At 30.3% G+C, this 18,230-nt stretch overlaps 2 protein-coding genes across 2 annotated transcripts; both read left to right on the top strand.

The window, feature by feature from the left end:
• The first annotated feature begins 2,261 nt into the window (after window positions 1-2,261).
• LOC123195155 (xylose isomerase-like) lies at window positions 2,262-7,892 on the top strand. The gene is made up of 21 exons (XM_044608784.1): window positions 2,262-2,364; window positions 2,645-2,731; window positions 2,846-2,953; window positions 3,043-3,117; window positions 3,196-3,325; window positions 3,427-3,518; window positions 3,657-3,707; window positions 4,391-4,467; window positions 4,560-4,614; window positions 4,720-4,821; window positions 4,979-5,030; window positions 5,294-5,339; window positions 5,423-5,478; window positions 5,932-5,983; window positions 6,117-6,196; window positions 6,325-6,395; window positions 6,487-6,527; window positions 6,748-6,847; window positions 6,958-7,029; window positions 7,116-7,193; window positions 7,589-7,892. Exons 2-21 carry the CDS (start codon window positions 2,669-2,671, stop codon window positions 7,622-7,624), a joined length of 1,437 nt encoding a protein of 478 aa, XP_044464719.1. The 5' UTR covers window positions 2,262-2,364; window positions 2,645-2,668; the 3' UTR covers window positions 7,625-7,892.
• A 433-nt stretch (window positions 7,893-8,325) lies between these two features.
• LOC123194484 (uncharacterized protein At4g14100-like) lies at window positions 8,326-9,950 on the top strand. The gene is made up of 2 exons (XM_044607701.1): window positions 8,326-8,977; window positions 9,648-9,950. Exons 1-2 carry the CDS (start codon window positions 8,518-8,520, stop codon window positions 9,761-9,763), a joined length of 576 nt encoding a protein of 191 aa, XP_044463636.1. The 5' UTR covers window positions 8,326-8,517; the 3' UTR covers window positions 9,764-9,950.
• The last annotated feature ends 8,280 nt before the right edge of the window (window positions 9,951-18,230 follow it).

The raw sequence follows: 18,230 nt of genomic DNA, 5'->3' as shown, positions 1-18,230 counted from the left end.
TATTTAAAACTTGAATTTTAACATATTTTTATTTTAATTAAATAATAATTCATCATTTTAAATATTTTATAGAGTTTTATATTTAAAAAAGAATCATACTTTTAGTTAAAATTTAATTACTAAAACTAAGATCTAATAAAAACAAATTATTAAAAAAAAATTCTAGAGGAAATTAATCATCTATAAATGTGGTAGAAGATGAGCAGGTCTCCATTTTTTTTGGCATAGACCTTGTGTGCACTGATCCATAAAATTGTGGACTATGTTAGGCTCGCAAGTCATGTAGAGGGCATTGGGGGTAAGGCTTATAGTCAATGTGGCATAACTCATTAAAAATAATCAAAAACAATAAATAATCAAAAATTGAAAAAAAATAAAAATATATAATTTTGTGGATCGGCTTGTTAAGGCTTATGAAGGCGCAATCTAAGGGATTTTAAGACATACCACGGGCCTTGTTATGTTAGAAGGCCAGCTCAACTTGATAGGTACACCAATTGGTGAGTGTCGCATCAGGGTCGACCCAACACGACCCACTCTCATGTCCAACCATCTAAAATTAAATTTTCGGGTTATATCCTCATTAAAAAAATATTGGATTGTTAAGTATAATAATTGGGGTTTAATTCAAGCCAAACTATTTAAACTTGAATTTGAGTTTGAATCGAATGAACTAAGTTCAAGATAATTATTGAGTTCATTTTCATGAATGATTTGAGTTTGAAACAATTTGAATAATTAAGTATGAGCTAACTTAAATTGAATTTAGAAAAATATTTTTAAATAAACTTCAAGTCTTAACTCATCAATTTTTAACTAACTATTTTGTATTTGAATTTGTCTTAAACTAGGTCTTATTTCCCTCAACCCAAATCAATTCCAACCTTAATAATAATTTCTTTCAACTATTATTAAATAATTATTTTCCCTTCAACTACATGAAACAATAATTTTTCTCCCATTTTTACCATTTTTTATCATTAAGACTTTAATAATATATGACAACATTGAACTGTCATTTTAATTCATTAAATTCAATACTTAAAAATTTTCACTATTATTATTTTAAAATGTATAAATAGCAATAAAATTATGTGTATTTATTTTATATATATATATTTTATAAATGTCATCATATAGTTAATTGATTTTGAATTAAAAATAAAATAATAATTAATTATATAATAATATATATAAATGTTTATATATTTATTTATTCAAAATTAATATATATAATATTGTTATATATATGTTATTAATAATTTTATTAAATAAATTAATGAGGGGACGTAGTCAATTTTTTTCTTTGTCACCGCTGACTCACAACATAATCCAAATGACAAGATTGCCACCTCAGCTTCCCATTTTTATATTTAATTTTCGCAATCTTGATAGCGTCATCTCTACAACTCAATCAAAACCGCCCATTACCATCGAATCAAACTCATCTCATCTCACTTGCCCTTGGCATCCAATGCGTTACCACCGTGAGATGAATAGATCACAATAATGTAACTTTAGTGCTGCTCTTCGTATTATCTTCTAAGATTAAGGGATTTGTATCGAAACTCGATTTAAAAGATTATAAGATTTAGATTTTTGAATTGACAAAATAGTCCCTGACAAGTAAAACACTACTTTTATGAATATCGGAAAATTAGGATTTAATTTTTATTGATAAACAAACAATACTAACTCTTATAATTATTAGTAGTATTATATGTATAATTTTTGTATATAAATAATAATATATTATTATATAATTAAACAAACGAAAATTAAAATTAATATAATATTAAATCATATGATAATATATCTTTGTTTGTATATAAAATTATGTGTAAAAATTATATATATAATATTATTCTATAGTTTTATGTTATTACTGTTTTAAAATCTAGATCGATTAATCCAATCAATTTGATCATGATAACTAATTTAATTTGGATTAATTTGATCAAATTGTCATATGATGTAAGTGTATTGAGTTCAATACTTTTACATTTTGGTTAAATACATATAATATTAGTGTTAACATAGTTTTATATATTATTTTATAAGATTAGTATTGATAGAATTTTAACTGATAAAATTAAAATGAAATAAATTTGAAAACCGTTAAAAGTATTTACCTAAAAATAAGTGAAATTCAGTGATATTTTTTCCGATCAAAAAGGCAAGGAGGGTAAAAACGGAAATCTACCTTTTGGATAAAATCAAAATAATGATACACGTGTTATAATATTTCTTCTTTGAAATCTAAAACAATTTCACATAGGACTTGCTTAGATAGTATAAATAAAAGACTTCACTTTCCACAGATATTCTCATTCTGTCATTAATCTCAAAAAGCCGTTTTAATCTGTAAGTCTCTCCATTTTTGATGAATTAGTGTTCTTTTAGTTTGGATGATCAATTTGTTTTTGTTTAAGATTGATATTTTATTGCTGTTTTTTGGATGATTTTAGTAGTTATTTTGTGCTTTTTTGTTTATTAGTTTTTATTTTTGTCTGGTTTGATGATTTTTTATTGATTTTTCCTTCCAGACCATGATTTTATTTGTGAAGTTTGATGATGGGTATCTTTTATATTTTTGATATAATAAGTTAAATTGATGTTTACTGATTTATATTCTGCTCTGCAGTGTTAAGTTGCGTGAAGTGAAGGAATGATGGAGGCCAAGAGGGTTATTCTGCTACTGCTTTGTTTGGATGTGGTGTTGTTTCTTGTGGTAAAGATTCAAACTTTTATGTTGAGAATAACTGTTTCAGTTTGAGTTAGTGAATGATCGGTCTGTATATATTTTGTTTTTGAGTTTTGACTTGGAATAAGTTATGTTTTTCAGAATGCTGTCCCATCAACATGCCCTGCTGATAATCTTGGTAGCCAATGTGATGAATCAGATGATTGGGAAGGGGAATTCTTCCCTGGCATTCCAAAGATTAAGTATGAGGTAAAGAGAATTTTCAGTTCAGCTGTGTCTTTGTGGTTGGTTCTCAATTTTCTGTAATTGCAGTTATATGTTTATTTCATTTTTTATAGGGTCCCAATACCAAGAATCCACTCGCGTTCAAGTGGTATAATCCCGAAGAAGAGATTCTTGGGAAAAAAATGAAGGTTGGGTTCTTGTCTTTGTACTTTTTGAACTTTGGTTACTAAATTGAGATTGTGCTGACGAAGTTATTAATGCAATAGGATTGGTTGAGATTCAGTGTTGCATTTTGGCACACCTTCCGTGGAACAGGTGGGGATCCATTTGGTGCACCTACAAAATTTTGGCCATGGGAAGATGGTACCAATTCATTAGCTATGGCCAAAAGAAGAAGTAAGCTTGGCTGACCTGCTTACACAGTGTACTTTGTCTTTATTATTGTGTTACCGTTTATAATTGAATATATTTTTTTTATGACACTTCTATTGGAACAGTGAGAGCCAACTTTGAGTTCATAGAGAAACTTGGAGTTGATTTGTGGTGTTTCCACGACAGGGATATAGCTCCTGAAGGAAAAACACTTGAGGTTGGTCATTTATTTTCTTTTAAGGGTATTATGCTCATTGTCTTATTTACTATCATTTTTGTTATTCTGTTTTATTCCTGATTGTAATTATATTCATGTCTCTAATATCATGTTTATGGGGTGTTAAATTTGTAACAGGAAAGTAATAGAAACTTGGATGAAGTGGTGGCCCTTGCTAAAGAGCTTCAGGTAAGTTCATGAAGTCATGTTAGTAAGTTTACTTAAGTCTCATTATTACTTAATTATATGCTGAAGTAAAGTAGAGAGATGCAACTTGCTCTCTATCTACTTGTCGTAGATTTTGGGCCTCATTGTTTCAGAATGGAACAAAAGAAGAAAAGAAAAAAGAAATTAAAAGGCTCGATTTAAATTCAGATATCCTGTATCTTCTCTTTAGCAATTTGATATGAATGTTTTGGGTCCTCATATTATAAAGTATTCATTTATTTTTTGTAAAGTGTTATTTACATGGATTTAGAGCCATTCTCCTTCACATCCTCATCCTGTGAATCAACCGAGCTAGAATGCATTGGTGGCAAAAGGAATAGTTTAAGGTCTATGATAAGATTCATTGTTTGCCTGGGTTTTGTAAGATACACATATACTTTCTATCGATTTGTCCATTACAATACCTTGATGTTGTAAAGAACTCCCATTCAATGGCAAGGCAATAAGAAAACCTCTAAAACTCTCTCTAGGATACAGGAGATGAAACCTATGATTTGACATTGTTATTTTGTTGGATCTATAAATTTATGATACCTCTTCTGCAATTGTTTTGTTTTTGGAGACTAAAATCAGAAACCAGCATATGCTTACGTGACATGAAATCTTCTGATGCCTTCAATGTTTTCATTAATCTTAATCTTCAGGGAAACAAGATTCATCCACTGTGGGGTACTGCTCAGCTATTTGTGCATCCTCGCTTTATGCATGGTGCTGCAACTAGGTAATATATACCCTTAACTTTTCATTCCTTTTGTTTTCCTTACTGGATGTGTCTATTTATTAACTCTAAATGTTTTGGAATTTTTTTTACAGCTCTGAATTAGGTGTCTATGCATATTCTGCAGCTCAAGTCAAGAAAGCCATGGAGGTGGGTGGTTGTGGATATTCTGAAAAATGCATATTATTTCTCTTTCATATAGTTTAAATTATCTCAAATGTAGTAGTTACTGAATTCCAATCGACAATTCTGCAGGTCACGCATTATTTAGGGGGAGAAAACTATGTGTTTTGGGGTGGCCGTGAGGGTTATCAAACTCTCTTGAACACAGATATGGGAAGAGAGCTGGGTCATTTGGTATTTTTATCAAACATGTCCTTACTTTTAAGTTATTTTGTTTGTTATTTATCTTTCCTTAGATATTATGTATTATTGACAAGGTTTTACTATCCAGATGTTCTCTTTTGGTTTTATTTTTATGATTTGACTGAGACTATTTGTTGCCTGTTTGCAGGCAAGATTCCTAGAAGCTGCTGCTGCCTACAAGAAGAAAATTGGATTCAATGGTATGTTTTTCTTCTCCCCATTGTAATGGATTTACTTTTATGACTGTCAGATGCTAGGAAAATTCCAACAGTTATAGGGGTAGAATAAATCTTATGATTTATGGCTTCATAGAATGTGAATAACATACCTATTGTAATGGTCTCTTTCATTTCTCAAATTTTCATTTATCCAGAAAATTTAAGAACAGTCAATTTTTTTTCTTTTTATTTTGTTTTCAACACACCAAATTATAATGGGGACCTACTGTTTCTTTTACTTTCAGGGACTCTGTTAATTGAACCCAAGCCTCAAGAACCTACAAAACACCAGTATGCTTTTTTTCTTGATATAATATTATGGCCAATAAGGCAAACAATCCAGGTTTATTTTAACATATGGTGATGTTTGTCAGATACGACTGGGATGCTGCAACAACTGCTAACTTTTTACGAAAGTATGGTCTCATAGGTAATATTCCTGTTCACTTTACTGTATTTTTATAACAATATTAAGATTCTTAACTACATTTGTAGCATGATTGGGTGCTTCTTTCCTTATTTGGACATTACTAATCTACTTGAGATCCATTTTTGGGATTAAAACATACTGTTGTTGTCATTGAAAAATGACATCATGTCTTTCGAGGACTGAAATTGTCACCAACTTGATTTTACGCCATGAGCTATAGTTGGTCTAACTGGGACTGGGACTGGGGCTATAAACCGTTGGATGACTTGATTTTTTTAATCTAGAGGAAAATTATAATGCGTAGTTTCCTTCAATCTTTCCATCCTGATTTTTAATTTTGTTGTCGTACTCATGCACTGTTTACATTTAAACGAATTGTCTAATTATTTATGGTGTTTATTTAGCATAGCAGTTAACATCTAACATATTGTTACTTTTTTAAATTTTTTGTAGATGAATTTAAACTAAACATTGAGTGTAACCATGCCACCCTGTCTGGTCACAGGTATGTCATAATTTTTGTTTCTCAAGCTCTTATTGTATGCTTTGCTTATTTGTTTTTATTAAGTGCTTTCAATTGGAAGATTGAACTTTCATGAAGTTCCTCAATACCTGTAAAATGCTTGTGTGGTTTACAGCTGTCATCATGAGCTTGAAACTGCAAGACTCAATGGTTTACTAGGAAATATTGATGCAAACACTGGCGATCCTCAAGTTGGTACTGAAATATTCTGCACTTTGGCTGTATTTTATTTCTATGCTTATTTTAGATAAAGATTTTACAAACTCCACTTGAGATAACCGGAGATTTTAGTTTATAATATGGACCTATTGACATTACCACAGGTTGGGATACAGATCAATTCTTGACTGATGTTGCAGAGTCAACCATGGTTATGCTCAGTGTAATCAGAAATGTGTGTAATACAAGCAACCATCTGATTCACTGTAAAACTCCTTTGACACTAATTTTATCCTGAATTTATTTTATTAATTTGTTTATCACAGGGAGGGTTAGCTCCAGGAGGGTTCAACTTTGATGCAAAATTGTGAGTCTCTTTTTTCCCTTATTGATCCTTCTCTTTGTGCTTGCATGAATTTTCGTTTATAAGATTTTTCATGATGGATATCTATACTGCATCTTAATTAAGTTTTGCTCCACTTCTTTACATGACAAGATGACTATTTTGTATGTTTTTCTTTTATGCTCTAATTTCTTTACCTTTCCAATGCCCCTTTTGGCTGAACCTACTCTATTATATATTTTAGACGAAGAGAGAGCACAGAAGTTGAGGACTTGTTCATCGCTCATATTACTGGAATGGATGCACTAGCCCGTGGACTTCGAAATGCTGCCAAGCTGATTGAGGTGATAATTATTGCTATATTAAATAAAATATAAAATACTAATCCAATTTACTACAATGAATTGCTTATTTTGTAATCTATTTTACTGAGCGGGTTCTGTTATGGAAAAAGGATGGTTCTTTGGCTGAGCTTGTTCGTAAGCGATATCAGAGCTTTGACTCAGAGGTTGGGGCTAAAATTGAGGTAATATGTTCCCATTATATATATTCTTCTTTGTTTTGTTTAATTTGTTTCTTTGGCTAATGCAAAATGTTGCCATCTAATGATAGGCTGGTAAGGCTGATTTTGAATATCTTGAGAAGAAAGCCATGGAATGGGGAGAACCCAAGGTTCCTTCTGCTAAACAGGTAATTAAATATATTTATATATATTTATATATATTATCTGTAATATTCGGATAGCTGCTAACATCTATTGCTTGTTTAAATAGTAGCAGAACGTCCATTAGCACGACTGGCTGTGAGTTACTGTCTACTGACCATAAAATAGGAGTAAAAAAGTATTAATTAGAATGATCGATGCAACTTTCATCTCTTCCCATAATGCTAACAGTGATAAAAAACTAGTCTATCCAGAGGAAACCTGAAATGGATGGTGTTATTACAGAATCAAGAAATTTTTTGTTTGATTTCCTAGTATTCTGTCATGCCAGCTTCTTAGTCATAAAAGTGTTCAATATTGTTTCACTATGTTTTCTTCAAATGTTATTTTTGTTGAATCTAATTTGTGTGCAATGTGGCAGGAACTCGCGGAAATGATGTTTCAATCTGCAATGTAGATAACAGTAGCAATGAAATGTAGAGCTCACTACTTATAAGAGAGAGAAAATGAGAGAGAGAGAGATTAGGCACATGAAGAATTTTTCTTAATAATTGGTTCTGTGGAGTACCATTTGCCCAGTTTTTGGTGAATTGGATCTTCTTGTTTTTGAGGTTATGGCATGCTTTGTCTGCCCAGGATACTATTTTAAATCTTTCTGCAATGCCATTTATTGTCTTTTATGTACTTTTTTAACCATATAATATAGTTTCTCTATATGTCTCGTATCTTTGCCTTTGTGATGATGCTTCTGTATACACATTCTATTGTCTTTAGTGAATTTCTTTCTTCTTCTTAAAACTACACCCCATAACACATTCTTTCTTTATATGAGAGGTATTTTTACGCGTTTTTATTGTTATAAAGAGATGTTTCAATGTCTTAGACTCGAAATGGTTAAGGGAAAAGAAATTTTTTTAATTATACTATTTTTTTTAATAATTGGAGAATCTTGTTTGAATTGGTTGGATGAGTAAATTTTGGAATATATTGATCAGATTTATAATCACTATTAAAGTGAGTAAATTAAGATTTTATAAATATATTAAAAGCTTAAATTCATTTTTTTTTAAATTTTAATATTTTATTAATTTTGTTAATATTTGAAAATCAAAGTAATTTTATTTTAGAAAATTATAAAATGCATTGATAATGTCGGATTATGCGGTTGGTTGGTGTCCTAGATTTCCCTAAATTTATTATGAATAAGACAGGGAAATTAAAGTGTACACTACAAAAACTTATCCTTCCAGAAGAATTTTCCCAGCCTCTCGTCACTTGTATCTTCAGCTTCCCTTCTATAAAATTTGCTTAAATCACAAACACACCAACAATTAATATCACAGACTCAAGATGAAACCATTGAGAAACAAAACACTGAGCTTGCTGATTCTTCTTCTTCTTCAACCCATTGACACAACCAGTACCCCAAGTCCGCGGCCATGGCCGGACCAATTCCATGCACTTCTCTATATGAACTTGAGCACAGGGCATCTGCAGATAAGCGATCTCTGGTACGACTGGCCGCGGGGGACCAATGTGAATATATTTCAGAAGCAACTGGGGGTGCTTCTGTACGGCGTGGAGTGGGACAATGGCACCACGTTTTACTACACTTTAGGCGAGGCGGCGACGTGCGAAATTATGCAGTTTGAAGTGGGGATTCCGCGGAGAAATTTTCTTGAGGGAGCCAAGTATTTAGGGACTCAAACTACTGATGGGTTCTTGTGTGATGTTTGGGAGAAAGTTGACTTCATTTGGTACTTTGAAGATGTTGTTTCCAGGAGGCCTGTTCGATGGGATTTCTACGATGGTAAGTAAACCATTTGGCCTTCATTCTTTTCTTCCAACGAACCCATGTTTATGTTTTGAGCATATAGACGGCAACGGGATAGGTAGAGGTTCAATACCTTAGTCTCCATCTTTGCAGGAAACCTTTCCCGTCTTTGTCTTATCTTTGATACGAGATGACAAGGAATCTTCATCATTTTCTTGCAGAAAAAAATTATCTTCTCTTCCTTTTAACTGGAAAATTTCTGCACTCTCCATTTTCAGTAGAAAGATAATAAAATATTTATTGAATGACAAAATATATTTTAATAATTCAAAATTTGTAAGAGTTTTAATAGGTAAAAGTTTAAGAAATACGTGCAAGAAGAGACAAACCGAGAAGGGGACAGGTTGAAAATATATATTTTCTCATTTCCATCCCATCTCGACTATAGAAATTTTAGTCATCGTCGTTCTTGCATTTATTAGAAAATCTTCGTCTCTGACTTTATCAGGGAATCTCCATCCTATTTGGTGAGAGGCAATTTGAAGACCCGGTCTTATGGGTCAAATTGCTATCTCTATTGAGTATCATTTGTATTCTTAACTAAGTACTCGAAATTGAGTGCATATGACATTATCTTGTATAATTGCAAGTTTTGTTATAATTTTTTTTCTTGAAAAGATTGTAAAATTAGGGATCAATTTTGCAGGTATATCTACACATGTTATCACATTTGAGGTTGGTGCAGTTTTGAACGAGTCATTCATTCAAGCACCTCCCTATTGTTTCAACGAGACGACAGAGAAGAAAGTATTTAGCAGTTGAAAGTTTTATGTGGGCACAATAAGAAAATTTCTCAAGGAATTGTAGCTTTTAGCTGGCAAATTATAGTATAAAATTTTCTCTTTGTAGTAAGACATAAAGGATCTATAACTGCTGGATTCATCGATGTAGTGAGCTTGGCAAGGAGAAATATTTCGTTATTATTAGTGGAAGGAATTCAAGGAAGCCATATTATAAGGGTTATTAATTTTAAGCAATTTTTGGGGGAGTTAGACAAAATTAACCAAGCTTTTGAGTACTATACCAATATAACCAAACTTGATTTTTTTTTTTTAAATGTGTCCTTATTTTTAATCTTCCAACAAAACCCTAACATCTATCAACCTTAACTTCCCCTTTTATTGTTCACATTCTCATTTGTAAAATGTCACTAATAAAATATAAATTTAGCAAAAAATAATTAAATTCAGGTATCAAATTTAATGTGGAGTTGTTTTTTGTTCTAAGTTGATGTAATGTATTTCACGGAAGGAGGGAAGTATTGGCAGATTTTCATGAGTTTTTGAAAGTTTAAGGTTTCGCTAGAAGTTTAGTGTAATACGCTGAATTGTGAACATGAGGTAAAGTAAGATTTTAAATATAAATACTTACAAAAAAAAAAAAAAAAAGATTTTAAATATAAAGGAAGGAGTTAATGTAATTTTCGTTAGCATATTAAGGGTGTGCTGTAAATTTTATAAGCTAAAAGGGCTAAATGAAGAAAGTTCAGAGAAAGGAATGTGTACATTATCTCGGGCATTTTTTAAGTTTAGCATATTTAAGGGGTTCATTGTAAGATTTTGATGGTAAAGGGGGTTTATAAATTTTTATTAGTTATTCAAGGGGTGAATGAAAGTGTGTTAAACTGTGGCGGTATCTGTAATTTTATAGTTTAACATATTTTTCACACTAATAGCTTAAAATTTTGGGTGAAATGAAATTTTGACATAACTCTGAATTTCTTTTATTGTATCTCTTTATTCTAAAATAAATCATATTACTATTATAAGATTGATCAAAATTTCGGATATCGTTGTGTCAGTTATATATAAAGGTCAATAGACAACAATAGATGATATAACATAATGAATTATGTTAGAAGAAGACAAAATATATGTATGTGTGTGTGTGCGACATATAATGCATTGTGACATCAAAGATGATAATCTTAGCCTTTTTGAAGAAGATGATATAACTTGTTTGTGAATTTTTTAATAGTTTTCTCCAAATTTGAGAAGAGTATATCTAAATATTATTTCTAAAGCACATAGATTTGATAGTAAGGATAACTTGCATAACAAGAGAAATTAATAAAACTACAAATTCTTCTAATCCGTTACAAGAGAAACAATAGTATTCTTTCATAAAGACAAATATTGAAGTTCATAATAAGGTACGTAAAGGTAATCCATATATTGATATTGATGAGGATGATCAAGCGAGTGTTCCTTGTTTAGAGTTATTATCAATCACATAGGATTGGGTACGTGGATACAAAGAAAGAATTTGAATTGGGGTATCTTGAAGCATGTTAATGAAATGAATGATATCTTTGGTCAAAGAGTTTGGGTTCAAAGTGGCATTGAATGTTAAGCAAAGTCCTTAAGGTATGGTTGATGGTCAAGTCATAATTGGGTTATTTCATGCGGGAAAGAAGTTCAACAATGATATTGTAGTTGCTACCAAGAACTTGGCCATAATAGACTTAATTGTAGAAGTCTAGCTCTTATACAAACTTCAAAGTCATCAAAGGTTTTAGATAGAGTAGGTAAGTGTTACTCTTCAGATAATAACCTTAATTCTTCGTGGTATGGGTAGGATTCCAAAACTATTGGATGACATTAACTGTAATGTAATACAAGTAAACTTATACAAGGCACATTCTTAAGATCTCATAAACTTGTCTATGTCATATACATTTTGGGAATTTAAACTAATGAAGTTACCGCAAACTTTAATGTCAAAACTTTCATAATAAATATAAACATTAAAACTTAGCCTAACTTAAACCTTAAGCTAAACCCAAAACCCTAACATAATGCTTAAACATAATCCTCAAACCTTAATCTCAAGTTAAATCTTAAACCCTTAACCCTAAGCCCAAAACCTTAACATCAACAATCCAAAACTTTAAACCTTACTCTCAAGTAGGGTTGGACTTGAATCGAGCCCATTCGAGCTTGAACTCGAGCTCGACTCAAGCAAACCCAAAACGAGTCAGTCCTATACGAGCTCGAGCTCGAGCTACTCGTCAAATTTTTTAATTAAAAATTTTGATACAAAATGACGTCGTTTTGACTAATATATATTAAAATGACGTCGTTTTAATAACGAAAAACGAACTGAATCAAATTCAAATCGAATATGATCTTGGTTTTCACGAGCTCAAGCTCGAACTCTAGCTCAACTATATGTAAACCTAACCGAGCTCGAGCTTGACTCAACTCGAATTCAACCCTACTCTCAAGTATAAAAGATGTCACAAATGGAAACATGACCATAAAATGTGTGTAACATATAAGTACTAAATCATAAAATATAACATAATGTAAATCAACTAATCCAAATAATTCCCTCTTGCACATCCTCAACCGACGTCCATCTCAACGACCGCCAATCACCTATTACCTGTAAAATAAAAAGGAAAAGGGCGAGTGATTCACACTCAATAAATAGGAAACCATTATGTTCTACATTCCTTTTACTATTCTTTCATTTATCTATCTTACATTTCCTATTTCACAAATTCATCATAAAAACATAGAAAGGAATTATTAATTACAACCTACTAGAAAAATTATTAATTTTTTGTAATAAGCCATGATATTAATGTATTATCTAATATTGAGTGCCTTCCTTTTACTCTTCTTTTCTTTCCTCACTTTGTAAGTCATAATTACATTCATGAAGAAACAATTAAACATCAAATTATTATGCTTATAAATCTTAAACTTCATATTTTTCATATAGTTTGAAGATAGAAAAACATACATTGATCCATTATATTTTGAAACATACAAAATATAAAGAGAATTAATAAAGAATTTAAAGGATGTTCATTTCTCTCATTTAACTCTTTGTCTTGATGATGGATAAAAGAACTTATATTTTTCTATGTGTTAGATTTTATTGTTGTAAGAATTTAGGTATTAAAAATCTTATTAAAGATTAATTATTTAATCAAATGAATACAATTATACATGATATAATATTTTTTTAATGTTACGTAAGCTATAAAAATTACATTCTCTCATTTGGTTATATGATATTACTTTCATAATTTAATAAAAAAGACATAAAGTGCACAAAATTTTATACTAAAATTTGTTTTATATTAGTTATAACATTATATCATTATTAAGTTGAAATATTAATGTGTGTCATAATAGTTGTATGTCATTTTCTCAACACCGTCTCTTCTATGTATCAAAACACTAACTTTCAACTTAACATATTAAATAAATATAACCATAACGGTCCAATTTTAATATTTTTATTATAAGACTATTCTTATCAACATTGTTCTAAACTAGTTATATATGCAAATAGAAAATAGGAAATATTATAAATACATAAATGAGCTCAAGGTTTCAAATGCATAAATTTAATACAAACATAAAAATATATCATTAATGATATCCAATAATACTCATCCTTTCAACATATTCATCAAATGTTTTAGGAGGTAATCATTTTGTTAAAAGATGTGCAATCATAAAGTTAGTGTTAATATGCTCAATTAACATTCTTTGTTTTTGAATTTCTTATTTAATGACAAAGTATTTTTTTTCTATATACTTAACACTTTTAGAATACTAATTTTTTTAGAGAAGAAAATTGTGACAAAATTATCACAATAAATTTTCTGCAGCTTGACAATATTGTCAACAATCCTAAGCCCTAAAATAAAGTTCCATAACCATAATCCATGAATAGTGACCTCAAAGCATGCCACAAACTTCATCATGGAGTGTTTAATCATTCATTTATTGTTTTTGATTATTATTTGGTTGAATTATAACATTCATTTGTTTCTCTTGATTATTATTTGATTGAATCACTACAACAAATTTAAAAAAGGTAACAAAAATGTTCATTTCAAAAAGTTAAAAATTCATCCTTAAAAGTAAAAAATGTCCTTGAATGTAAAAAATATCGTCCTTAAAAGTCAAATGTTTTATACCTAAATTGAATATTTGTTATAGTGAATTATAACTTGAAGAACAACAATTTTAGAAGTTAAACTTCCACCCTAACTTCCTGAGTGCTAACGTCATTCATTCCTTCACTCTCACTAATGTTACCATTTTCAATAAACCTAGCATTTCTAGATTAAAAAATTATTATATCAACACATCCAACATTGTTTGAATTTGAATATCCAGTCATCTCAGAATGATCGAACATTTTATAAATGAGCATATTATCCTTAGTTCTTTGCTAGTAATAAGGATTTTCTTAGAGTTTGTTAACGATCCAAACTTGAATTACTTTGATATTTGCCCGACATTCCAACATCAAAACTAATGCCTAGTCTAGTGCAACTTTAAGCATACATTAAACTCTAAATATTTGATGGAAAAGGGATATTTTTTGTTTGCTCTTGTTCCAATTTATTTTTTCATACATTGCAGAAGGTTAAATTTATTTCCTTTTTAAATAAGAACTACCTCTACTAAGCATTTATCCATCTTAAATATCTCTAGAATTTTATTAATATAAAGTTTTTGAGACAACCTTAGTAATCCTTGTGATCTATCACTGAATAATTTTATTTCAATCACATAAGTTGTTTATCTTATATATTTCATTTCAAATTCTCAGAGAGATATTTCTTAGTATCATGCAATAAATCATAGCTATTATACAAACTAAAAAATAAACTTGCTTCCACTAACATTCATATATATACACCAACCAACAGTATTTGTTTAAACAAAAAAAAAAAAGTGATGATATCATTAAACTTAAGATACTATTTTCGAAAGGCTTACTCTATCTATTGATTTGTTTAATTTACATACCATGTGTTCCATTTAGAATTCTTTCCAACTTCTTGATGACTTAAGAGATAAACAAAATAAAATCTTTGATTCTTTAACCTTGTCTCCTCTCAAACAATGAAAATACCATAATGGCTAATACAATCCAAGAGGGAAGCAAATATGATTATTTAAAACTTAACGTAAAAAAACTTTCATTTAAACAACTAATAAAAAACACATAACGCAAATAATATGCAAAAAGTAAAGAAAAGGAAAGAAATGTTCAACATTTATAGTGGTTCAGAATTTTCTCTTTCAAGTCTCCTATGTTTACTTTTTCAAGCAATCAACTTGAAGTTCCACTCATAAAGAATGTCCTTTTTAACAAAGTTTTCTAGGATCTCATCCAAAAAAAATATTATGAGAAAATGCCTCTGCAAAGGCTAATATAAAATATTAAGCACAATCATGGTAATTAAATTGTGTATCATATCATGTATCGAAAATCTAATTTTATGTATCATGTATCAAGTATCATATGATACAACTTTTAAGAAAAAAAAAAATAAAAAGTATAATAGACACATCATCATTTTGAAAAATATCATAAACACCTATAAAACTTTAAAATTTCTCATATACACTCCTGTTATAATATCATTTTCTTTAAAAAGTATCGATTCATATCAATAACACATATTATATTATAGGATACGTATCGTGTATTATAGGATACTGACAATAATGAGCACAATGATTTCTCTTAAGTACATATGTTATGAGCTTAGAAGAGAATTTTTAGAGGAGAAGAAGAGTATAGATTTTACATCAATGATCTCTAACATTTTCCAACTAAATGATGTTTCAATTAGTAGGCTTAGCTGGTTGGAATGGTTGATATAACCATTGGATTTGGAGAAGTATTTGTTGACATCCAAAAATGATATCTTTCTTATGAAATACAAGGATGTATGAGCATACTTTATACTTGTACTGGTGTACTTGACCTTTTCAACCTTGGTCAAACCTCTCAATAGTCGAATTCTCCTTGTGCTTCATGAATGCACGGGTGTGCAATATGATATGCATGGGCATGCATAGCTTTATTTTAATGATTCTTGAAAATTCTAAAGTTGTGTACAACCATCACGTACGAGGACATGCACACTTAAAATTTTCCTATGCATGGGCATTCATAGCATTTGCCTGGGTGTACAATGTTTACTTGACTTAGATGTGCTTTATGGGTACAAGAAAGGGTCAATTGTGGATCTTTGAATAAGTAAAGAGGTACGAGTGTACCAAACATTAAGCCCAAGTGTACAAGAGATCAAGCTCGTGTGTATGATTTCTTCCATGGGCATACGAATTTATTCATGCTCCAAGCGTACATTGATCAATCTCATGTTGTCCTTGCTTAACCCATAGGCATCCTTGTTCATGTCTCCCTGTGACTTTGCCTTTGTGAAGTAATGTACATGCATATATACTCGAAACTTTGCATTTTTCAACATTTGTTCAGTTTTGGTTATGAACCAATTTATGTCATAGACAAGTTTGATGATTTCACTTAGTTATCATCAAAACACTCAAGAGTCCAACAATCTCTCATTTTTTATTAATGACAAAAACTAAGTTTAAAAACAATTTAAACTTAATGAAAAATGCATTTTAACTTTGATCAAAATTTGATTACAACATTTTGAATACTCCACCTCATTTTAAGCCTAAAACTCCTCCTCATTTCAATGTTCTAAGCACAAGTTGCCTTTATACATATATAATCATTAGAATCAAGCCAACAATTTTTATTTCTCATTATGCATTTTATCACCATTAACTCTTTGCAACAACAATTATATGCGTATCATAAATTGAATTTCCATTAGTATAATGAATCAATCAACAATTTTTATTTTAACAATTTTCATTGTGCATTTTGACCAATTTCTCTCCCTTTTTGTCAAAAATCAAAATAAGGGAGGATTTAGCCTATCAATAAAGCACTTGGTTCAAAAATCATTTTTAACAATAATATAAACATTGCTCATTGCTCCATAATTCCAAAAATAATACAAGTCAATAAAAAAAATAATCTTTGGCACAATTCAACAAAACCGGACAAAGCAAATCTTTTGGCGACACATCTCATTTCAAAAGCAAATATTTTTAACAAAAACATTTCCTTACAAAACATGTCTACTCAACACGATTGAAATCTTCATTTCCTTTTAACACAAATATATTCATCATATTCACATCAATTTAAATTCAAGAACATTTCATTAATTCAAGTCATTCCATACACCAAATTAACATTAGTAACAAAGCTAATATCAACACCAAGTCATCAAAGTCATTAAGGCTAATGTCAACATCCTTCGAAATTAAATAAAGTCATCAAAGTTAAGTATCATCTAGTCTTGAAAAAAAAAATGGTTTCTCAAGTGTGATATGAGAATGTAAAAATTAAATGCATGGAAGATGAAAATTATGGCTCACACGGAGGCTAATTTTTTTATGAACTTGGATTATTGGAGACAAAATCCCTGAAAGTCATGATCTAGTTGGAAAACCTCTTCTTCCATCAAAGAATCCACCTTTGCATAGACCGAGTGTATCGTTTCTTTCATGAATCTCATGTCTTGTCCAAAAGTTTCAACTCAGCTATAGATTATCTCAACTCGACTATTGATCCTCTCAACTCGGCTATTGATCATCTCGAAGTGGATTTTTTGTGACTCTCGTCTGACTTTTTTTTCTCTTCAACTTCGATGGGTACTAGATTCAGGCATTGACTGAACTTGAGATCCAGGTGGTTATTCTCTTGGTTCCTCCCTAACTTATTACCTTTTCTCTTCTCTTGCTCATACTAATTGCCTGTCATTTTCTCTAACTTTTTCAATCATTCTCATTCTTAAAAGAGAATCCATATTAATCCAATGTAATTCAAAAAATTCTTGAATATACTCTGCATTTGCATCTTCCAAAGATAGAGCCAATTTTATGGCAAACTAGGTAAGTAAATTTCCAAAATCATTAATTGTACTTGCATTCTAAATAGCCTTGATTTTCTTAATCAATCATTTTACCGAATCAATTTGTCTACCTTTCATTACGACCTTTAAAAGTAACATATCCCTAACCCTAACATACCCATTAGTGTTTGTTTGGGCATTTAAAGTGTAGGAAATGATCCTATGGGACAAGTTCCTCAATTGAAATGATTTTGCAATATGAGAATCAAAGAGTCCTTCCCCACCTACTCTATGCCAAACTGCCTACGAATTATAATTTGGTGGAGTTTCCAATAATCCCTTACAGTCACATACAAACCATTTAGCCAATTTTTCTAGATTAATTTCCCAATGCAAGTTCTGTAATAAAAATTTCATGATATAGCCTGTAACATTTATCTTCTTATTTCTAGGTAACTCCAAAGTATTATAAAATTCATAAACCAAATTTTCATGCACATTTAAATT

Source organism: Mangifera indica, chromosome 13 (genome assembly GCF_011075055.1).
Source record: "Mangifera indica cultivar Alphonso chromosome 13, CATAS_Mindica_2.1, whole genome shotgun sequence".
Classification (NCBI taxonomy): domain Eukaryota; kingdom Viridiplantae; phylum Streptophyta; class Magnoliopsida; order Sapindales; family Anacardiaceae; genus Mangifera; species Mangifera indica.
This window is presented reverse-complemented; position numbering and strand designations above follow the sequence as displayed.